At 39.7% G+C, this 18688-nt stretch overlaps 3 protein-coding genes across 4 annotated transcripts in view; 1 reads left to right on the top strand and 2 right to left on the bottom strand.

The window, feature by feature from the left end:
• Nucleotides 1-3115: 3115 nt before the first annotated feature.
• On the bottom strand, nt 3116-4816 carry LOC144667110 (uncharacterized). The gene has a single exon (XM_078528493.1). It carries the CDS (start codon nt 4771-4773, stop codon nt 3718-3720), a length of 1056 nt encoding a protein of 351 aa, XP_078384619.1. The 5' UTR covers nt 4774-4816; the 3' UTR covers nt 3116-3717.
• Nucleotides 4817-8672: 3856 nt separating this feature from the next.
• Nucleotides 8673-16224, bottom strand: LOC144667106 (TBC1 domain family member 25-like). Of its 2 annotated transcripts, XM_078528486.1 has the most exons (4): nt 16120-16224; nt 15862-15977; nt 12140-12297; nt 8673-11601 (listed from the first exon to the last, which is right to left on the bottom strand). In XM_078528486.1, the coding sequence occupies exons 1-4, from the start codon at nt 16177-16179 to the stop codon at nt 10181-10183; spliced, it is 1755 nt and encodes a 584-aa protein (XP_078384612.1). In that variant the 5' UTR covers nt 16180-16224; the 3' UTR covers nt 8673-10180. The 2 variants fall into 2 exon arrangements, with proteins under 2 accessions (XP_078384612.1, XP_078384613.1); XM_078528487.1 differs by lacking the exons at nt 15862-15977; nt 16120-16224 and adding an exon at nt 15583-15844.
• Nucleotides 16225-16370: 146 nt separating this feature from the next.
• LOC144628036 (F-actin-capping protein subunit alpha-2-like) overlaps nt 16371-18688 on the top strand; it is a 29360-nt gene continuing 27042 nt past the window's right edge. The window contains exons 1-3 of the mRNA XM_078486090.1: nt 16371-16495; nt 16572-16635; nt 16734-16785. Of these exons, the coding sequence (XP_078342216.1) occupies nt 16457-16495; nt 16572-16635; nt 16734-16785 (155 nt within the window). The 5' untranslated portion in view covers nt 16371-16456. The remainder of the gene's footprint in view (nt 16496-16571; nt 16636-16733; nt 16786-18688) is intronic.

Here is an 18688-nt window from a genome sequence, read left to right as displayed (position 1 = left end):
AATTAGATATAAGAACGTACCAATTGTCACAAAATCGAAATTTAGCGGAGAACTCGCGCGCGCCGAAGTCGTGCGCAGGCGGAGTCCCATACCTAAGAAAATTTGGTAGACCCATCGAGCTGTAACATTTGAAGAACTGTTACTGAGGTGGCTCGATGGCTCGTCAGTGAATAAAGTTTAATGTATAAAAATATATAAGAGGAATAAAGGAAGGTATATTATTTAGTGGCTCGGCGGCTCGGTGGATCGTCAGTGGACTTAACGCTTTTAGAACGAAGAAGGTATATTTTTTAGTGGCTCGGCGGCTGGGTGGCTCGTCAGTTGAGAATAGTGTTGCCCCAAGCAACAAACAACAGCAAACCGCAAGCAGACTGGGATGGAAGCTATTCTTTTATTTAGAAATTAGCGTTTGCGTAAGCCCACTGACGAGCCGCCGAGCCACTTAATAATAAACATGCTTTGTTCTATAAGCGTTAAGTCCACTAACGAGCCACCAAGCCGTCGAGCCACTAAATATACCTTACTACATTAGACTTTATTCACTGACGAGCCATCGAGCAACCACTTCAGTTATACAACTTCAAAAATGGCCCTGTATTCTGTAGTTTAGTCCATTTTGGTTGTCACGTGATTGTCCGTCAATTCGTCCGTATGCAGCAAAAAGGACTAGGGACGAGTTGCCCTTGTTTTGGAGTCATACACGAGTATTTTGTGATAAAAAGTAGCTACACGAAGTCACCCGAGCGTTTATATAAGAGAAGTTGTCCCTGTCAACTGAGCCAAAAGTAGGCCCTCTTGGTTTTACACGTGCTCTGTATATCTAGACTTGTTCCTGGTAGGTGAGTAAAAAAAAAACAAAGTGTATACAAGCAGTCATTAAAGGGCTCCTGAGCCAACTTTGCGATTTCTCATATAAACGGTACGCAGTCCTTGACTCCGTCTTAGGAAGGAAGGAACAGGTAAGAGAAAAATCGACTAAAACACCACTTCTAGACGCAAAACAGGCAAGAGGACACAGCAAATGGCAAAAGTAAGTTTATTTTGTATATTTACAGTATTTTAAGCATAAATACGGCAAAATCGACCCATTTCCCATACAAAGCCTTATAATATTCTCAACGGTCTAGTGTTACGCAACACCAATTTATACCTACCGACCGCTCCAAACGTGAGCTTGGGCTGCCTGTGATCATATAAATGTTAAAAAGTTTTCCCCTTCAATGAATATACTGTTAAAAAAAGCCATAGCCTACTTACCAGTATTCTAGGAATCTTTGAAGCAAAGTAAGCTCGTATTCATTGCCGTCTTTATCGCTCTTAAGCTTGAGATTTTAAATTCACAGAGGTAAGAATAATTATTGAGTTCCACAGCGGAGATATCTTCGATTTTTCTCGCCTTCCACAGTCTTCTCGAGAAGTGTTTACATCTTGTTGAGTTTTGTAAAGAGCGATTATTGCTTTCTTGACGTTAATTTAAGTGAACTCTTCAACAGAACACAAGTTAGAAGCAAATCTTTCTTCTCTTTAATTTTTCAAAGCCCGCGATTTGTGTGCAACGGCTGCCGTGCAACCCTGTACATTCATTTATCATAAGTGAAATTTCATCGTTCGCGTTGTTGATTGGACGAACGATGTTTTTTCACTAGTAAATTCCATCGTTCGCGTTTCTGATTGGCTAACAATCGATTTCCATGAGTAAATCTCAGTACCTATGAAATAAAAGCTCTTTCGCCCAAGGTGGCCCGGTACGGAGGGTATTTAACCCTCCTGCCAGGAACAACATTTTTTCCATATAAACAGGCCCTAACAGTTTTAAAAAACAGGTAAGAATGTAAGAAAATAGGTCAAAAATGAGATAAGTGATGATATATTTTTAAAGTTAAAAAGGCAAAAAGGCTTATTTAAAAAAAGAACCGTTTTAATTAAACAAATAATTTTACGCAGATTGAATCGAACTGTTTGTTTAGCGTTAGGTTCAGCTCTTTGGCAAAAAAGTTTCTAAATAAGACAATGAACACAGAAGTAGTTAGGTAAATTGATACACAAGTATTTACGTACAACATTTTCGGTTCGTTAAGGGCTGCTTGTCGTAGAAATATGTAAAACAAAATCATTACTTGAGATTTGTTCATGTTTTAAAACTTATCTAAGAATTTTATTACGACCAAACGAAGTGTTTGTATAAAAAGGCCGTAAAATTGTTGGCGCGATGTTTACATTGAACCTAAATAAAACACGTCAAGATGGGGAGCAGGAGAAAGATTTTTTTCGTACATTTTTTCCGCTCTTTCTCATCTAAAATTTTCTACATCACGGAAAGTTATGACAGATGATTTAGTTTAAACGGAAAGATCCGCAAAAACCATGATAATTGCGGAGCTAAACAAGACCAGTAAAAAAAATGGCGAGAGTTTTAGCATATTTTTTTCGGTTCCAGCAGCTGGCTAAGGTATTCTAGAGGCGACGAAAATGATGAAAGCAGTAATACGAAAGATGCTTGCAGTCTCCAAAGACAATTGCTCCCGCGCGGGTATGGCCGCTGGGAAATGTTAAAAATGAAGGGGGCAACTCGCGTATAATACTTCTGATAGTTACATAGCCTGCAGAACAGGCGGTTTATTTTATTAAATAAACCGCCTGTACTGCAGGCTAATAGTTACAATACGAAAACACAGCTCATTTCGCATGCCCAGTCAACACGGGTCTGCCATACAGGGTGGGCACTTAAGCTGAACAAAATGACGACGTACTTATCAGTGTGGGTCTTCGCTGTGAGAGTTAACTGCACCACGCGGCGAGTGCTCATACGGTGACATTTGGAGAAACTTACAAGAGGGAGTTAGAGGTTTAATCAGTTTGTATCTAATGGTGTCATTTCAAGTGGTCAGCAAGTCAGCAAGAAGTCGAAGGTTGGGAACAGTACAAAGATTTCCGCCCACGTGTGGCCGAGAGCTTACTGAGATGAAAGGTTCGAATTCCCTGGCCTGTGAACACAGACGGATTTTTTTCCGAGGAGAGAAACAAACATGTGGCAGTGCAAACGATTAAATCAGTGGCTTGGCCATTTCAAACGAAACATTATCGAAGCAGCGCATTAGAAAAAATACAGCAGGGGTGAAATATACTTCTCAAACTCATTAATAATTTATCAAGATAAAACAAAGAAAATCAAAATCGTGAAGGACGATTGGATACCCGGTCTCAATTAGCATAGATTTTTACCATTACTGTTTACTCCGTAGTTTTTGTCTCTATTGACAAAATGTATCAAAAACTCGAGAAAGTGTTTCATATGCTATCCAAACACCTCGCATTTCGTCAAAATGTTCCGCTGCGCGTCATACCGATACAGTAACTCCGTTAGCATACTTGTTTCCCGCACCGAAATCTTTTTTAACGTTTTTTCTTTCTTTATGATTGTATTTTTACAACCATATTTAGTGCCCCAACTGTAGTACCAGCAAGCTTTGTTCTATAATGGATTTTTATCTCTGTAACTTGAATAAAGGTATTTACTTACTTTACCTTTTCTATAATAACATAATAACTTATACTTAAAGCTTGCAATGAATGCAAAGAAAAGCATATTATGGAATTTGTGTACTGAACCGTTCAGAACATGGCCACAGTACTGCCTGTTAATAATGTTAACAACCTTGCACAGCATATAATGTAAAATTCTCCAGTTTGGTTGATCTCAAATTAAAGTTAGGAGAATTACAAAATCAAGATACGATGCTTTATGGCGAGGTCAGCGGCTTCTTTGACGTTGCTATCCGATACTAGCTGACCTCTCTCAGAGAATGGGATAAGAACATTGTATGACTTGAAACTGGACATCTTTCCGACTGCCTCCCGACCAGCTTCAATGTGTTGAAGAACCTCTTGGTTCCAGACCAGTGCTTGACCTGTAATGATTGAACTAGCTTCATCTTCATGTGTGGCTCCGCCAAATAACACTCCCATCAGAATCCACTGCTCGCCTACACGCTGGATCATAGGGCAGCCTGATGCTCCACTATCGACAGAAAAAGCAAAGTTAATCACTTTGTACTGCATGTACTTGTAGATCTCGTACATTGCGATATCGAATTCAAATTTCTTGTGGTTATTCTGCTCGCCGATGCCAAAATGAATAAGAGTGAGTGGATCCGTGCGTCTCAAGCTGAACTGCTCTTCACCGGAGGGAGTAAATGCATTCTTCACAAGCGAAGTGAAGTCGAAGAAATTGGATTGCTCGAGAAGTTGCTGTTCGTCTATTTCCCATTCCTCCAGATCATCTCTTTTCCTCCTATAAGTGTACTGAATACCAAGTTTGACCAAAGCAATGTCTCGGTTATGATAATCCGGCCTTCTACCTGCGGGAAGTAAGCGATGAATTAGAGCTCTCCGAGGTCTTGCTTCAAACGAAATTTCCATTTCTGGCGGGAAGAAAACGAATCTTGCCATGTTAACTTTATCGCGATTTCGAAGAACGTGAGCAGCAGTGAGAATCCATCCATCGCCGAAATGAAAACCTGTTCCTGCATAACTCAGGCCATTTTCTTGAACGACTTCGATTCGACATACACCCGAACCAAACTGCTTAAGTTTGGAGACCGTTTCTTTTAGGTTGGCGGCCTTAGCGAGGGATCCTCGATAGTTGTCATCGACTGGAATGGTTGAAATTATCTTCCTTTTTACGTTTTCATCACTTTCAAGAAGCTTCTGGACTTCTTCTTCGTATAAAAACCTACGACCTCGCGAATAGCGCCTGAATAAACCACAAGACATGGTGATGGCGAGAGCGAGCTCATTACAATACTGAACAATTTGACAGCCCAGAATAAAACAGAACTAAAATGAAAGCCCCAAGCAGCTGGCCAACCTGTTGTCTTGGCGACGTCATTTTCTCGACAGAATTTTTATTTGTGGGGTTGTTATTAAACAAATTGTTATTCAATGCTGGTACTATAATGTTTCCAAAATCTTCTCGTTTTCAATTTTAACGTATTCAGTCATTGCTAAACACAGAACAAAGAACGTTTTCTGAATCGCTGCGAAAAGAAAAAACTCCTTTGAAATTTATCAACTCAAAAGCACAGGAAAAAGCTTTTGTTTCGCTCAAGACAAAGGTTGCTATTCTTATGCAAAACCGTGATGTTTTGGTCTCCTAACGCTTAAAACACTTCCTATGGTAATTGAACCTCGCTTCTGACAGATTGTCAAAACAGGCAAATCCACTTGTCGTAACAGAATATTGACTTTGTTCAATATTTGCATTTTTATAAGATGCCAAAATTCCTAAAAACTTGCAGAACTTTCAACTGTTTTTCTTCAAAGCACATCGATAACGCGTATAGTTAAAACTGATCTTCACGGACAAACGCGGCAATTTTGATCCAATCTAGCCTATCTGCGGTCAATACTGAATGGTTAATGTTTTAGTGGTCATTGTGATATTCAATATGTTATGAAGACACCTGCGTGTTTGCTAGTGGACTGGGCTGGCATTCCTTTCTAAAATGTCTGGTAGCCATGGTGACATGTACTGGTCGTACCGAAAGTAAAATATCCGGTGTTGTTCTAACAAAAAAAATATTATGTTTATATGTTTATATTGTATGCCATACGGTTTACAAAATTACGAATTGTCAGCATTTCATGCAAAATAAAAATCAAAATTGCTTTATCGCTTCCTTGAATTAGATGTTTTGACGAGGAAATCATTAATTTTACATTCTGGTATTGAATTTCATGTGTGTTAATAATTGTGGCCATGAATAATCATGGATATACCTGTCTTTCTGGGAAAGAAAATACAAAATTGGCTCGTGTTCTGGCCTACTCAAGAGGTAGTCCGCGCACGGCTACTGATTGGTCCGCGTTCCTGAAAACCTAACTCGGCTCAAATGTCGGAAACTGAGCAGTGTAGACGATTAGCAGAGTTAAGCCATTCTTGTTTTAGATGAACCTTCATTAATGCGTATGCGTCCACACGGGCGGACGGTCAGGAAAACGTCTATTTTATAATAAAAGCGTGAACCAGAAAACGGTGAACACTTTACTCTATCTTGCACATGAAAATCCCGACCAACGCCGAAATATAAACAAAGGACAGAGATGGAGCCAGCAGGTTGTTTTTCGTGAATAGTTTGTCAACTACTTCCTTTTTCAAAGTATAATGAAAGTGTTCACGGTTTTCGTGTTCTCACTGTAAATGAAAGTCGCGAAGAAAACCTTGTGAACATTCGTGGAAGACTGACAATAATACAATTTTAATCGTCGTTAAAAAACAAACAAAACAATACAATAATCGTTTTTAGAAGAGTTATGAACTATCATTGCTTCCATTATAGTGTAAACCCTGCACCTTCGCCGTTTTGAGTCTTGTATTAAAAAAAATATATTAAGATGCGCGTCTTGTATGTAAAAGCGGCGTGCACACTGACCACAGAAGCGCGTACACTGGCCAAAAATGACGAGCCTTTTATCCGCACCAAAACATACTTTTGACCCAGTTTAGAAACGCGACTTAAGAAAAAGGATATGGGGATATGCGTACTCCTGCATGGAGAAACAGCAGAAGGTATAAAAAGAAGTCAGAGCAACAGAACTTTAGAACTGTCAAAAACTTCTGTCAAATCATAAGAACACATGATTCAGGCAGACATTTCTAAAACACATCAAAATTCTTGACAAAAGATCTTGAGACTTTCACTTTCGTGGCTAGTCTTTTTTTACGGTTAACACATAATTTTGCCCTTTTACGGCTAACGACTAACTCTATTGAGACCCGCTTCTATTCATTTTGTCCCCCAGCGCACACTCCTGGAATTTGCAATTTTTTCCTATAATTGTCCATCTCCGCGGCTTCCCCAAAAATGATAATTCCTTACCCTGGGATACTTGGCATCAAATTAGAACAAACTCAATCTGTTTCAAAAGAGAATAAAAATGTTTGTTTCAAACATTTCGATTTTTTGGTGTTAGAGTCAATTGTTTCCAAAACTCAGTGGGTAGACCATCGTACGGGTATCGCGAGGTCACGGGTTCGAATCCCGTTGAAGCCCTGATTTTTTTCAGGCAATTTTCAATTTGTTAAAATTGAAAATTCACTGCGATGATCATTTATCACTTTCATATACATCTGCAGTTTTTTTTTTTACCCCCCCCCCCTTTTATAGATCCTTTCTCCGCTCTACTTCTACCACACAACTCTCTCTTTCGCGCGCCCTCTTAAAAAGTCCAGGATAACTTCCCAAGCCCCTATGTAGGCTGGGGGTAGAATCGTTGAATGTGGGAAAAAACTGGAGGAACTGGATGAAAAATAGAGCCCGTGAAGTTCTGGTGAACGGTGCTACGCCATTTTCATAACAGAGAGCCTGCTTGCAAACATAGCCAAGTTGTTGGGCAAGAAAGCTGACTTGATCCCGGGGTGGGAATCGTTGGGATAGAGGCTAAGTGTTCAGTAAACTTAAATCACGTTAAGGTATTAGCATCAGGTGTTCTTCATCTAGCAAAACAGCATGGCCTACTGGGGTGAAACACTGAGAAGGAGACTAGGTTATACTGGCGGCCTACTGGGGTGAAACACTGAGATGGAGACTAGGTTATACTGGCGGCCTACTGGGGTGAAACACTGAGAAGGTGACTAGGTTATACTGGCGGCCTACTGGGGTGAAACACTGAGAAGGAGACTAGGTTATACTGACGGCCTACTGGGGTGAAACACTGAGAAGGAGACTAGGTTATACTGGCGGCCTACTGGGGTGAAACACTGAGAAGGAGACTAGGTTATACTGGCGGCCAACTGGGGTGAAACACTGAGAAGGAGACTAGGTTATACTGGCGGCCTACTGGGGTGAAACACTGAGAAGGAGACTAGGTTATACTGGCGGCCTACTGGGGTGAAACACTGAGAAGGAGACTAGGTTATACTAGCGGCCTACTGGGGTGAAACACTGAGAAGGTGACTAGGTTATACTGGCGGCCTACTGGGGTGAAACACTGAGAAGGAGACTAGGTTATACTGGCGGCCTACTGGGGTGAAACACTGAGAAGGTGACTAGGTTATACTGGCGGCCTACTGGGGTGAAACACTGAGAAGGTGACTAGGTTATACTGGCGGCCTACTGGGGTGAAACACTGAGAAGGTGACTAGGTTATACTGGCGGCCTACTGGGGTGAAACACTGAGATGGAGACTAGGTTATACTGACGGCCTACTGGGGTGAAACACTGAGAAGGAGACTAGGTTATACTGGCGGCCTACTGGGGTGAAACACTGAGAAGGTGACTAGGTTATACTGGCGGCCTACTGGGGTGAAACACTGAGAAGGAGACTAGGTTATACTGGCGGCCTACTGGGGTGAAACACTGAGAAGGTGACTAGGTTATACTGGCGGCCTACTGGGGTGAAACACTGAGAAGGAGACTAGGTTATACTGGCGGCCTACTGGGGTGAAACACTGAGATGGAGACTAGGTTATACTGGCGGCCTACTGGGGTGAAACACTGAGATGGAGACTAGGTTATACTGGCGGCCTACTGGGGTGAAACACTGAGAAGGTGACTAGGTTATACTGGCGGCCTACTGGGGTGAAACACTGAGATGGAGACTAGGTTATACTGGCGGCCTACTGGGGTGAAACACTGAGAAGGTGACTAGGTTATACTGGTTTGACATAAGACTTTGAACAAGACATGATTTTATTTTCTTTCAATTTGCACCTTACATGTATTGTTACAATTTTTGAAAAATACCCTCAAAACTACATGTATTTCTACCAAAATAGCTTATTTTTCTTGTTAACTATAAAAATAACACCCCGTGATACACGATGGCCAATTGGGAAATATCGTTAACTCACATATTCTAAAAACTTTAAATATTCTGGAAAATAACTAGTAACATCTTTTTACATATTTTTAAGTGACATTTTTGGCTGTGAGTTGGAAAATAGTTGTGAAAAATTCTTACAATTTTAAGGCAATACTGATTATTTGTCTAAATAAATAATCATATTTTGAATTAACAAAATTCATCATTTAAGTTGTACATCACCATAAAGTTCCTAAAGTAACAACCTCTCCCCCCCCACTAGAAACAGTCTCAAGAACAAGGTTGTAAAAGGGGTTATGCATGACATGATTTGAACAATGGGGTGTGCCTGATCACCTGAGAGATCGAGTCTTGTTACTGTGATTTGTGAAATAGTATAAAAATATATCTGATTTATGATTTGAAGGAAAATAGGCTCCTAATTCGTGATTTGGACCCCACTTTGACGGTGGCGGATCTACGAGGGGAGCCTGGGCCCCCCGGCCCCCCACCTCATTTTAGGCCAAAGGTCGAGAGAGGGCCCAACTCTTTTTCTGGGTCTGGATGATCGGGCCCCCCACTTACCAGAATGTCTAGATCGGCCACTGTTTTACATGTAGTCCCTTTTACAACCCTGCCAGAAGTGCACCATTCCAAAAGAAGAAATCTAGAATGCAATTCAACTTTTTGGAAGTAGGCTAAATATTGTTTTACTATTCAACAAACCTTCAATGAAATGCATTGATTTTACAGCTAGATGAACGGTGGTTATGCAGTGTATTGCAAGCGATCAATAAATCTTGGAAAACAACCTGTATTGCAGGATATCTGTTATGCACAAATGACCAATAACAAAGACTTCCTGACCACACATGGGTATTGTGACACTTGGCTAAACAATAACAGTAGTGATACACTTTTTATTCTGCACTACTGATATAGTTTTATAAAGCATCCACTGAAACAGCTACAAAATCTGATAGTAATGAGGGTTGTTAGTTTTGTAACTTGATATAAATTTGAATTATCCTTTAATTTGTAATCCACTAAATAACAAAGTCAAATAAATAAATAGATAAATAAATAAATACACCTAATTGCAATAAGGTTGTCATAGGAAAAAGGAAAAAGTCAAATAGGAATTAATTAAGTGCATGCATGAAATTTATTCATACGAATGGCCTCAAAATGCCTCAAGATATGAATAAATCAATTTATCTTGTTAAAAACTCAAAGTGTACAGATAAAAACTTGTGAGTTTTCTCTAAAATGCTACCAGTTTAACTACGCTTTTTAATTCCTATTTGCCTTTTGTCTTTTTTGTATGACAACATCATTAGGTGTACATAATGAAAACAATATATCTAAATCCATTGATTCAACACTGAACAAAATGGTTTGTTTGGAGTGGGATATCAATATGATGTTCTTGGCTGCACCATGGCACATTAGACTCTTCACTAATGGCTGTCTCATCATCCTTTGCAACTCCAAATGAACTTAGATAGTCAGCATACAAGCCCCTTGCTTTAACCAATGTTTTAGCAAGATCATGCTTTCGAACCAATTTGTCAAAGTACATAGCAAGTGTATTGTAATCCATTTCCTTGTGCATACAGTAGTCCTTGTGAAGTGACAGTATTGCCAAACACATAAAAAGAACAAATGGATTACCGCCACCAAGTTGATACGGTCCTGGCAGCTGCAGTAGTTTGGTTTCTTGATCAACAGGTTTTGTCATTAATTGGCAGAATCCACTCTCCTCCAAATCGCCATCTGAATCACCATCAATATCAACACTGTAATCAACTCCAACATAGCCATTCTGCATAAGAATGGTGGCAGCAGAGTTTCCTTGAGGTATTCCACAAGTGCTGTTGGGCTTTGATGTCTGACTTCCTGATTCTGGTGATGATGTAAGGGAACTCCAAATTACCTCCATTAATTGGACAGCATCGTCAAATGGAAACTCTCTCTTCAGATCAAGAAGAAGCCAACGATAACAGAAAAACATATCATCTGCTTCAATATTCATAAGATACTTGAAAAACTCTGGCTCCATGCGATGAACCAACTGGGAAAGATGGTCAAATTTTAATGTCATGGCTTTGCCATCTAAAAGGAAGTGTCCTTTTATCCTATCCATCAAAGCACAGAAACAAGTATAAGCTACTGCTTCATCATCTAAAATGACTACAACAGGTGCTGCTAGGTCGCTCATCCCTTGTGCATAAGACACATCTGGATTTTCCAAGGCATAGGTTGTCAAGATGTTAAATAAAGCATCCATGTGCTCATGATCATCAGGGACAGCAAAGTATGGATGTGTTCGATCTGTTCGTAAAACATCCTTCATTATTAAATGAGTGATGGATTCTATTTCCTGAGGATTTTTTGCCTTCCATTTTGATTTAAGATGGTAGTACACCTGTGATTTCATTTTCAAGTGTCTTTCCCTCTCCTCTTTGGTCAAATCAGGAGGGAATACATTGAGGAGATGAGGCCAAACTTCTTTTCGTAGGCCAGGCTCAAGACCACCCCCTTGAAACACTCTAGCCCACAGTTCATCGATAGCAAGAACACGACCTTCACAGTCCAAATGACAGTGCCATTCAAACTCTCTTAATGGCCCCCGTCTGGTTGAATCACTGAAAGCTCTTGTAATCTTGCTGAATGTTCTTTCCATTTGATGTTTTAATGATATGTGAAATGGAACTGTGGAGGACACTCCAGTGGATTGGACGTTGTTGGTCAGAGGTGCTTCAGTAGCTTCAAGGAAAGTCCAGTCATTGTGATTGTCTTTTAGGGAAAAAAACGTAGTATAACATAATACATTTACATACAACCATGCAGCATTTACAAACAAAACTGTATTATAACTCTATCAGACACCAACAGTTGCCACCAGACTTTGTGAATTAACATGAAATTATTTTATCAGGCAATATAAATTATTATTGTCTGATATTGTAGTCAATTATACTAGTCTATGACATTCCTTTTCTCCTTTATTAAATGAATCAATGTCAACTGCTGATAAGAAATTTACAATGTGAATGAGTGTTCCCAGTGGATTATACTTCGAAGTTTTAAAATGAATCTCTTTTAAAGTCTAATAATTTTTCATTTTTGTTTGTTTAATAAATTGACATTCAAATACTCAGGCAAATTTTAGAAATGCTACACATTTACAGACTGGTTCTTTAAAAGTTGGCATGTCTTTTCCATCTTCTAAATGCTAGCTGATAATATTATTGTATATGACAAAATGCTTGCAGCCAAAATTTAGCTAAATAATACCTATAGAATACACAAATAACAGCTATTTAAAAATTACCTGAGCAAATAACAGGTTCTATTTTAAGGCTCAGATATGGTAAAGAGGAACTCATGAAGGCAGCATCAAGATCAAAGTCTGATGTGAGAGAAATAAACACATCGGGTCTTTTGCCATTTTCTGTTGACTGCGGGAGCTGATATGATATTTCAAAGTCACTGGTAATAAACAAAACAAGAACATGTTTAAAACATGGTTGAAAAGCAGTGGTGTGCAGTCAATGTTGTGCTTTAGGCCATGTTAAGTGAGTACAGTGTGTACATATAGTTACGTGTCTGTTAATGTTAATTTCCAGTTGTGTATGTATTCCAGCTGGGCCAGAGGAAATTTTTTAAGAAGGGTAGCAGCTCTTGTAAGATTTTTTTATAGATTCTGGTTCCCTAGTGTAGCAGTTATTGGTTTTGGGACTATGAGCATTGTTTCTTTAGTGTTGTTTGTTCTATTGTTCTCTTGAAGGGCAGTATTGGTCATTCATACAAGACCTTGGAAGAGATGCTACCTATTAAACCCAAGTGTTTTTCCCAAGAACACAATACAATGACAGGCAATTCATGCTAAAATAATGAGATCCCAATCTGTACTAAATGAAGCTGCATATGATAACATGACCAAGTGGACATGACACAACTTATTAAACTACTAGATCCATCCATCCCCCCCGCCGGCCGCCGGCGGCGGCGCGGCGGCGTCCGTCCGTCTGTCCATCTGTCCGTCTGTCCGTCAGTCAATCAATTAATCATTCAATCATGGGTGTAAATAATTTTCTTCACTTGAAAATACATATGTCCTACTAAGACACCAATATGGTCGGACAAAACAAAATTTTGGTCGAACATGACCCAAGGGACACTGTAGGGTCAGGGGGTACTCTACTGTGGAGAGGGGTACTCTTCAGTTGCTCAAAAACTTGGTTCAAAGTTAAAATATTAGTAATTGTTCTCACTAAGCTGCCCCCGCCTTTTTATAATTTGTTTTACAGCAATAATCTAAGATAAGTGGAGTCTTTTTGTCGCCTTTATTTTTGGTACTGATAGACTACACAATTAGACTTTTTTTTTACTGTGCCATATACATCACAACATTGTTTGCTGCAGGATTTATTGTTGTGTGACACCGTTGCGTCCTAAAAAAATTCACAAGCTCAAGAGGAATACATTACCTAGTGGAAATAACACATTATCACATTATCACAGGGAGCAGAGGAGCCATATTCGACCCTTGTAAATATTTTAAAAAATGTTCGATCTATGTTGTAGCGCTTGTCATACTTAATCCGAGCGGGAAACACTTGAATAGTCTGTTGAGTAATCACAGCGGGTTTTAGTTTGTTGCATAAAGGGGATGGGGGATGGGGGATGGGGGATGGGAGAGTTGAGCACTTTCTAACAATATAATCTGAAATCATTTCCAGACTTTTAAATTTATGAGCCTGCAGGTATGCCAAGTGCAACAGGATACCTGCTCAGATAACGTATGACAAGCGCTATGAAATACAGTAGATCGAACATTTGAATATTTAAAAAGGTCAAATTTGGCACCTCTCAGCTCCCTGTGAACATTATTTGTGGTAACAACGTGCAAGCTCATTCCCGGGCTTATAACATTTAAAATGAACTTACAATAATTCCCAGGCCAAAAAGCCTAACAATTCTGCGAGTAACAAAATGTGGTGCATTCAAAGATTCGAGAAAACAATTTTTGATCCTTATTCAACCACTTTTTGGGTCTTAATACATTGACATTTTGTCAGCGAAATGAACTACCTTGTATTGCATCACAAAGTTCACGTTCATTACTCGTCCTAAGATGTATACGATTTCCACATGTACAATTCCAGGCAATTCTTCAAGCAACCAATGTTTCTTATGACCACAGTTGCGAAAGCTATTTTTATCCTTTGTGGCACTGACTTCTGTTGTTCCTTAGCAAGCGTTTTGGCAATCCTTTGCGAGCATTAGGGCAATCCTTTAAAGTGCATATGAAGCGAAATTTTTTTCTGTCGTTTTTAGTTCTTCAATATGTATATAAAAACACTGTAAACATTAAAATTCTACTGAACAAAGATTCGAGCGAATTTTGTGGCTATAAAATACTGTTTTTCTGTCAAAAAAGTGTCCGGAGACTGGGTCGAGTTTATATTGCGAAATCCTGGCTGTGACGTCACCTTGGTGGTAGCTTGGTTGCGAAGCTTTGTTTACAGTAAGCGCTAAGTAAGGAAATATGTCGAGTGACAGCTGTAGTGATTTGGAATTTAGCGTGACTTACGACTCTTCGGGTAACGAAGAGAGTAAAGAAGAAACAGATGAAGAAGAGTACAATATAGTTTTTAGCTGGTTTGCCCTTACGAAGACGAACCACTCGCGGGAGAAGACGAAGATGACGATCAAGACGAAGAGGACGATGAAATAGAACGGATTAAAACACGTAACGCGGCTCCCGAGGCGCCGAGCCACTCAATTTTATACCTTACTTGTTCTTTACACAGTTAACGCGACTACCGTGCCGTCGAGCGGCCAAATTATATACCTTACTCGTTCTTTAAACACTTAACGCGACTACCGAGCTGTCGAGCGGCCGAATTATATACCTTACTCGTTCTTTAAACACTTAACGCGACTACCGAGCCGCCGAATTATATACCTTATTCGTTCTTTACACAGTTTACGCGACTTCCGAGCTGCCGAGCAACCGAATTATATACCTTACTCGTTCTTTAAACACTTAACGCTACTACCGAGCCGTCGAGCGGCCGAATTATATACCTTACTCGTTCTTTTAATGACTACCGAGTCGTTGAGCGGCCGAATTATATACCTTACTCGTTCTTTAAACACTTAATGCGACTACCGAGCCGTCGAGCCACCTAATTATATACCTTACTCTTTCTTTAAACACTTAACACGACTACTGAGCCGTCGAGCCGCCGAATTATATACCTTACTCGTTCTTTAAACACTTAACGGGACTACCGAGCCGTCGAGACGTCGAGCCACCGAATAATATCGCTTCAAAAATGGCCCCGCATTTTGTAACTGCTCCACTAGTGCATTGTGACACCCGGAGTAAAAGTTGTGTTTCGACAACTCTCGTTGTTCGGGTCACATCTCCCCCCTCTTCGGGTAGTTTTTGTCCTGTCCGCCATATCTGATGCTTTGGAGTGAAATCAACAATCAACCAACGTGACGTCACGAGCTGAGATCACGTGGTATTTTGGCCGCGCGATTTTCCGGACAATTTTAGAGCCAAATGCTGCAACTTTTTTGGGTTGTAAAATCGTCAATATCTTTTCTTTTCTTTTCAAACTTTCAGGGTTTTCTTATAAAATGTTAAACTTTAAAAATATGCATTAAAAAATTTCGCTTCATATGCACTTTAAGAACCGCTTTGACCAAAATCAAGATTTTTCCGGTACCGTTCACTGAATGCATATGCACACATTTTACCTGCCTATGCGGGGACTTCTAAGGTGCCTCCTCGGGTTCTGGCCTCTGGGCCGGAAACCTGTGGGGGCAAATATGGCTTTCCAGGCTCCTGATTGAAAGTATTCTTCAAGCCATGGGATAAATAGTAGGGGAGGGGGTACTCTACAGTTGCTCAAAAACTTGATTCAAAGTTAAAATTTTAACTTAAAATATGCATCACAGCAGTATTAAAGATTCGAAAGTTGCAGCAGTATCGTTTACAATCAATTTTAACTTTACAATTTTATACAGATGGCTCACCCTTGTAACTGGAAGGCTCGCATCAACAGTTGATGCAAATTATTAAATGACGTGATATGTGGGTCGACGGAAAAGCACCTTTTAATTCCTTCGTCTTCAGATGTGCCATCGCATAACTGAAAGAAATTCATTTATTACTCCCGTCAAAAGGGAAACAATGGGCATGAATTAATAATTAGTTACAAAGGACTGAGAGGCAAAAGATCAACTGACTTTCTGTGGCTATGTGTACGGCCATTTTAACCTGTTCGAACTCACCAGTGCTTTCACGCGAATGGCCTCGCGATCTTGTAGAGTGTTTGCAGATATGGAGGACATTTATGGCCTTTCTAAAAAACAAACAACAGCACATCACCATACGTTCTTCAACTTCGAATAATGACGTCACCATATGGACCATAGGATAAGCCGCTAACTAACAATTGTGCTGGCTCAAGTATACTTTTTTGACCAAATTTGGGCATTTCCGGGCAGCGGAAAAACATCTCCTCCCATAATGCTTAGCAATACTGAATTGCTTTTGCGGCCATCTTGGATTTTGCAGACTGTGTTTTTCAATATACCTGGAAACAAATACTTAATAGTTGTGTTGGAAATGGCTGATTACGACGAACCCATATCAGATGAAGAGAAGGTAAATTAATTTGTAAGTAGCAATTTGCACTTCAAAGAATCAATATTAATGAAATCACTATGATTCCACAACTCAGGTGCGGATAGCTTCCGATTTCATCAAACACGCCCCACCAGGAGAATTCAACGAAGTGTTCAACGGTAGGATTAATCTATGTCATCTTTATAAGTCGGAGGTGCACTTTATTTAAATCGTTGATCTCATTTTTAGACAGAGAATATTTTGTTTTGGTTCACAGACGTTCGAATTTTGTTGAACAATGACAGTTTGCTGAAGGAGAAAGCTGCAAGGTTGGTGCACATTAAGCTTAAATCCGATAAGCAATCTAACTCCCAAAACCCGGGGACGAGAATCGATAACGTTATAATGACCGGTAGATAGTCAATAATATTTGATAAAATCGATACACAACTTTAAAGAAGAAGGTCACTCCAGAAATCGTATTTTTTTATCACCAAATGAATAAAAAGTTCACATTTAGTTTAGCTACTCGTCGAAGTTTCAGCTCCTCAAGTGAATGTTGTCCCAATGAACTTCGTCTTCCAAGAAGCCCAAAATTCGACATCATGAGTGGCCACTTTAAAATGAAACTTAGTAGCCAGGCCACATATGTGATGTCATTCCAACCGACTTGATATTGGCTACTAAGCTTCTTGGAGAGAATACCCCGCCACATCGATCGAGCCCTAAAGTGAAAATAAGTGGCTATGCGGTACGTGGTACACAGTGCGCAGCGAGTAAAAATGCAAGACTGGAAGTTATCTTTTTCGCTGGCAACGTGGTATGCAGTGAGTAAAAAATGCAAGACTGGAAGTTACCTTTTTTGCTGGCTACGCGGTACACAGTGAGTAATGAATGCAGGAGCATAATTTGCTTCTGTCGCTGGCTACGCGGAATGCAGTGGTCTTTATCATGTTTGTCATGGCTTTGTGCTCTTGTTTCAACTCAAAGATTGTTTCCGCTCATGCACTAAGAAACAAGGTATATTCATGTGCTAATTCATGTTTTTCTCTCTGTGTTCTGCGCACCGCGACCCCATTTTGAGTTTATTTTATTTTATACTTGAACTTAAAGTAATTAGTTTCTGCGTTCCACGGGTCTATTTTGTAAAATGACAGAGAAATAATGTTTTATTTTTTTAGAATTGGCTACTGTTTTGGTATATTTAGGAGCCAAGTGGCTACCGGGAAAGAAGTTTATTTTACGCCCTGCTTCAGAGAGTTGAATACACTTATCTTTGATTACTGCTAATACCGTAAAAACTCCTGCATAAGCCACACTCGTAGATAAGCCACACCCCCAAATTTCAAGCAAGATTTTGAGAAAAAAAATAAAACCTGGCAGAAAAATGCCCAGTTGATTGTGAAAAAATGCTGGATTATGAGGAAATTTCAACAATCAATAAAGCTAAATTTGATTCCTTGAGCCTTTCCGATCGATGTGCAGTATGTACTATAAACACATAAACGGAAAACACTTCAGTCTTACCCAGAATTTTTGAACTTTATAGAATAAACATCATTTCTGCCAACTTTAACATTTTTGATCTTTTTCTGCCATTCGTTGACAGGTATTTCTTCGTTCATCACTGTTTTTACATCAAATTTTGCACCTGATTTTGCGCTGTGTTCGTTAAAGCGTTCGTAGCTTAGTAACCAGGCACTAGTATCCAGACCCATCACCAAAAGACACGTGGAACGCCTGGGGGTTTAAAATTATTCACGGACGAAAAGCGTGGTTTTCGACGCTGTTTTGAGAGGAAAAACTTTTTCAAAATGATCAGTCTCCTTGTTATTTTTGTTTGGTAGGATAGTAAAGAGCTGCTTTGTCGCTTATATGGAGCAATTTTTCATTGTTATGCGCAAAAATGCGCAGAAGATGCGGAGGATGCAGTGTGAACGATTTATGCAGATTTATGTGGACTCGCACGGCCGCACCACTGCATCCTGTCAGATGCCCTGTAAAATTGCATGCAATGGTCTTGGAGATAAGCTGCACCCACGATTTTGAGCCCAAAATTTCGGCAAAAAAGTGCGGCTTATACACGAGTTTTTACGGTATATAGATATCTATGAGAAAACAGTTTTGACCAGCAAATGTGAGATTTAGTTGTAAGAGTTGGCTGGCTTCATATATTAACAACCTTTATAACATAACATATTGTAACAACCTAATTTGTAATTTTAATATTGT

Source organism: Oculina patagonica, chromosome 10 (assembly GCF_052425735.1).
Source record: "Oculina patagonica isolate OP01 chromosome 10, crgOcupat, whole genome shotgun sequence".
NCBI lineage: Eukaryota > Metazoa > Cnidaria > Anthozoa > Scleractinia > Oculinidae > Oculina > Oculina patagonica.
This window is presented reverse-complemented; position numbering and strand designations above follow the sequence as displayed.